Source organism: Nematolebias whitei, chromosome 10, assembly GCF_014905685.2.
Source record: "Nematolebias whitei isolate Nwh7 chromosome 10, NemWhi1, whole genome shotgun sequence".
NCBI lineage: Eukaryota > Metazoa > Chordata > Actinopteri > Cyprinodontiformes > Rivulidae > Nematolebias > Nematolebias whitei.
The window spans coordinates 4,159,501-4,164,540 of NC_056507.1; the positions used below are offsets into that span (position 1 = coordinate 4,159,501).

At 41.2% G+C, this 5,040-nt stretch overlaps 1 protein-coding gene across 1 annotated transcript in view; it reads left to right on the forward strand.

Annotated features, from left to right (window-relative positions):
- The window catches only part of nts (neurotensin), a 7,036-nt gene extending 6,329 nt beyond the window's left edge, over positions 1-707 (forward strand). Inside the window, exon 4 of the mRNA XM_037683081.1 lies at positions 597-707. Within this exon, the coding sequence (XP_037539009.1) occupies positions 597-707 (111 nt within the window). The remainder of the gene's footprint in view (positions 1-596) is intronic.
- The last annotated feature ends 4,333 nt before the right edge of the window (positions 708-5,040 follow it).

A 5,040-nucleotide genomic window follows, 5' to 3' on the forward strand; every position in this document is an offset into this window, starting at 1 on the left:
AAGTCACAGATACAAGGCGTTTTCTAGCATTCAGGGTTAGACAGGATTTGTTTCTGAAAAAGAAACCCAGTTTAACTTTCAGTTTCTTTATCAAGTTTTCCACATGGAGCTTAAAAGAGAGATGTGAGTCGACCAAGATACCCAAATATTTATAGGAATCAACAAACTCAATGGGGACACCATTTGAGGATAAAATTGGAGGAAGAACTGCTGGGACCAACTTCCTATTTGATAAAAGCATCCCTTTTGTTTTGTCGGCATTTAGGACAAGTTTGAGGCAAAACAAATCAGTCTGAATGAAGTTGAATGCAGATTTCAAAAGCTGGAAAGCCTTAGCAACAGTTTTAGCTCGACAATAAACAACTGTGTCATCAGCATAGAAATGTATGGATGCATTAGGGATGTTTTTACCAACATTATGTATGTAGATTGTAAAGAGGGTGAGTCCTAAGACTGAGCCTTGTGGTACACCATTGTTGACTGTTAAATAACTGGAGGAAGTACCATTATGTTGAACACATTGAAAATGCAACCAGACTCACTTTTTATGTGCTTTGTCACCTATGTAACATGTCATGATCAGTATTACTTTAAAGGCAAAACAGAAGGTGTACGATGAGTTGTACAAGAGGCTGGACGTTGAGAAGAAGGAGAAGGACTTTTATCCTCTGGTGAGACAGAAGGATCAGGCTGGAAAGGATGTGTAGCAGGTTATGCCTTTGTAAAGTTAATAATGGTAATGTTCTACCAAGTAAGCAGAATGCAATCGGTAGTATTGACAAACTAATAAATGAAGTAAATGAAAGACAAAGAAAAGTAGAGGTCATAGAAACTGTGGACCACAAAGTGGGAAAGATAAGTGAGAAATTAAGTTTGTAAAGCTTTGAAGAGGAGGAAGAAAGGGAAGACAGTTGGATCTGATGAAATACCAGTGGAGGTTTGGAAATGTCTAGGAGAGATGGTAGTGAGGTTTTGACTCAGTTTTGCAAAGGAATTTTTTGAAAGTCAGAAAATACCTGAGGAATGGAAGAGAAGTATGCTGGTGCCCATTTTAAAGAACAAGTGTGATGTAGCAGCTACAGCATAATTAAGTTGATGAGTCACATGATGAAAATTCAGGAGACAGTTGTGGAGACTATCAGAATTATTATTTTTTCTTCCAAAAGTTAATATTCTCCTTCCCCTGATTTGTTAAGCTGATATATCTGAAAGGAATACTCTTTTTTTACATTTGAAAAATATTTTAGAGATTGGAATTTAAAGACATAGGCGAGTATCAACCTGCAATTACTGAGTGATCCAACAAAATCTTTAAGACAGTCATTAGGGTTGCTGAACTTCAGACTCTTCATTAGCTGACGTAACATCTGGTAGTGTTCTGCCAGGCTGGTGTCTATTGTTGTTAGTGGAAATAATTATTTTACCACTTGGAATCTTCCAGACATTGGTGGTTCTAATGTCACCATCTATGCATTGATAAGTGTTTGTACCACAGCTTTCTTTTTGGAACATACCATCCCTCTTTGGTTGTCAATGTGCTTTGATAACTTCTTCTCAAATGTGATACAAAACCATGAAGGTGTATACAGTATAGTCCATGATGGCAACTACTGACCATGGAATGTTTTTCTGAAGAGGTTCACGCCCAGTTTTCTAGTAGAAAAATATGCCCTCTTTCAGTATTGACAGAATCAATTAGGCAAGGAATGGATTCCTAAACTTTTTCTAGTAAATCAAGAGGAAGCATCTCATGCATGACATTGGGGTTGAAGTCAAGTTCATTGTAAGAAATTAGAATCCGATGTGTGCCCTTAGATATACAAAACAATAGGAAAATCCCAAATAGAACTGCACACTTCATGTCATCATCCATCAGTTTGTACTCTTGAACAAGGAGAGAACCAGGAATGCCAGTCAGACCTGTGAAGCATGAAGTAAACCTTTCCTAATCATGACCTTTGAACCTGAGGTTGGCTCTCAGAACCACCATGAACTGGTTTTCATTAAAGTTACTTTTGACCTGAATAATGTCTATTAGTTTTGGCACATTAACTTTTCTTGGACACTTAATCACCTGCATATTTATAAATGCTAATGCATGTCTTAAATCAATGTCTTTTTTTGTTCTGAGTTTATCCGTATGCACACAAAAAGCAGTTCAGTTCAGGTTATTTATATATAGTGCCAAATCACAACAGAAGTCATCTCAGGGCACTGTACAAAAGCTTTTACAGCCTATAGAAGCATAACAATGCTCAGTAAACCCAAGCCGACCTTAACTATAGGATTTATCAAAAAAGTAAGATTTACGCCTAATCTTAAAAGCAGACAAGATTTGAGCATCACGGACAGAAACTGGAAGTTGGTTCCACAAGACAGGAGCCTGATAATTGAAAGCTCTGCCTCCCATTCTACTTTTGGAAACTCTAGGAACCACAAGTAAACCTGCAGTCTGAGAGCAAAGTGCTCTGTTAAGAAAATATGGAACAATAAGATCTGTAATATAAGATAGAGCTAGGTTGTTTAGGGCTTTGTAGATTAGAAGTAAGATTTTGAATTATATTCTTAATTTGACAGGGAGCCAATGGAAAGAAGCTAAAACTGGAGAGATATGATCTCTCCAACCAACTCTCATTAAAAATTTGGCAGCAGCATTTTGGATCAACTGAAGACTTTGTCACCTGAAGACCTTTGTCACCGATTCTGTTCAGAACTTTTATGGACAGAATTTCTAGGTGCAGCCAAGGTGTTGAGGGGATCCGTTTTGGTGGCCTTATGATCAGTCTCTGCTTTTTGCAGATGATGTGGTCCTACTGGCTTCATAAGGTCATGATCTACACCTTTCGCTGGAGTGGTTCACAGCCGAGTGTGAGCGGCCGGGATGAGGATCAGTGCCTCCAAATCCGAGGCCATGGTCTTGAGCCGGAAAAGGGTAGAGTGCCTTCTCCAGATCGGGGATGAGGTCCTGCACCAAGTGGAGGAGTTTAAGTATCTCGAGATTTTGTTCAAGAATGAGGGGAAAATGGAGCAAGAGATTGATAGGCAGATAGGTGCAGCGTCTGCAGTGAAGTGGGTGCCGTACTGATCTATCATGGTGAAGAGAGAGCCGAGTCAAAAGGCAAAGCTCTCAATTTACCGGTCAATCTACATTCCTACCCTCATCTATGGTCATGAGCTTTGGGTTGTGACCAAAAGAACGAGATCACGAATGCAAGTGGCCAAAATGAGTTTTCTCTGCAGGGTGTCTGGGCTCTCCCTTAGAGATAGGGTGAGAAGCTCGGTCATCTGGGAGGGACTCAGAGTAAAGCCACTGCTTCTCCACATCGAGAGGCGCCAGTTGAGGTGGTTCAGGCATCTGATTAGGATGCCTCCTGGACACGTCACACTGGGAGGAGACCCAGAGGAAGACCCAGGACACGCTGGAAGGACTATGTTTCTCGGCTGGCCTGGGAACGCCTTGGGATTCCCCTGGAGGAGCTGTACCAAGTGGCTGGGGAGAGGGAAGTCTGGGCCTCCCTACTTAGCCTGCTACCCCTGCTACCCCTGCAACCCGACCTTGGATAAGCCAAAGAAAATGGGTGAATGGCTGGATGAAGACTTTTTTTAAAGACATTTTTGGACACCCATATAATAAACAATTGCAATAGTCCAACCTAGATGTGATAAATGCATGGACCAGTTTTTCTGTATCATTTTTGGACAAGATGTTTGTAGTGATTTTACACAGTTTGAGGAAAGTACAACACAAGGAGGGCTGTACTGGACTGGCAGGCAAGTGCACAGACCTTTACCAAATGCTCTGTTGATCCATGTCTCATAATATAAGAGTCAATCCATCTAAAACACAAGTGATGCTGTGCTGTTCAAGTGACACTGGGCAGTCTATGGAGCACCTAATGTTCAAATATGCAAAGCAATTAAATATAAAATCCACAGTCACTGGATGAGTTGTAGAAGGAATTCATAACATGGTTAATTGAGGGTATTTTTACAACAGAACTGGTGCTTCACACTGTTGAACCATTTTCGAGACCTTAATGGTTTTGTTCCAGTCGTCGCTGCCTCTCTTCTGTCCTTCAAAGTCATCTAGAACCAATTGCAAAATAAGCCTACATGAAAACCTGACAGCAGCAAAAGCACAACTAATGTGCATCATAAAAAGAGCCAAGAGCAGCAGGTAAAAAATAAATAGGAGAAACTAAATCCTTTAGAGAAAAGGACCTGTTGTGTGTACAGCTGGAACATCAGTCAATCAGGTGTTGTAGATGGAAGCACATGTGTGCACTAGAGGAAGAATCCCATGGCACTTTCCATGATACGAGGATTTCCTCATTTGCCTTTTGATCTGTTTTGTTCTTACATTTCAGGAAGTTTGTCTTCGGAGACAGATATTAATTCTCACACATTTACTCTCCATCTGCTCAGAAGCAGCAGGAATTCATGCGGCAAATCAAATGAACAATGGACGTGGCCTGCTTGATTTCTTTTGGGAACAGGGGGTAGGGGTCCTCATGTCTTGTGGTGCATACACAGCATGTCGTTGGACATTCACCAGCACATTATTAGAGCTCACCAATGTGCTTTGATTGAGTCTATTTTGTGCTACGTGTTTCATGTGTGTTTAAACCACAGACCTGTAGGTGCACAGAGTAATGTGGAGTAAAGCTGAAGGTGAGAAGCAAACAAGTTGAAGAAGATGTAAACAAGTGATATGAACAGGCAAATGTCTCGGAAGAAAGTATTCAAAGTACTGAAGGAAAGCTGAAGGTAACGTGAAGTTGAAACAGAAGATGAATGACTCGTAATAACCCAGCCAGCAACCTGTGATTGTGTGTCTGCCAGTGATGGAGGGCCCCTCAGTGTTTGGCAGACCAAGACTTGATGAGAAGCCAGTCAAAATGGGTACAAAGGTGCCTGAGCCAGCCTGCGCTGCCACTGGGTATTGAACTGGTTTTCTGATGAGAAATGAAAGGGATGTATTCCTAAGTGCCAAGTCTGGGATGGAAACGGCTGAGGGTGAGGATGAAAGCGCATCGGGTA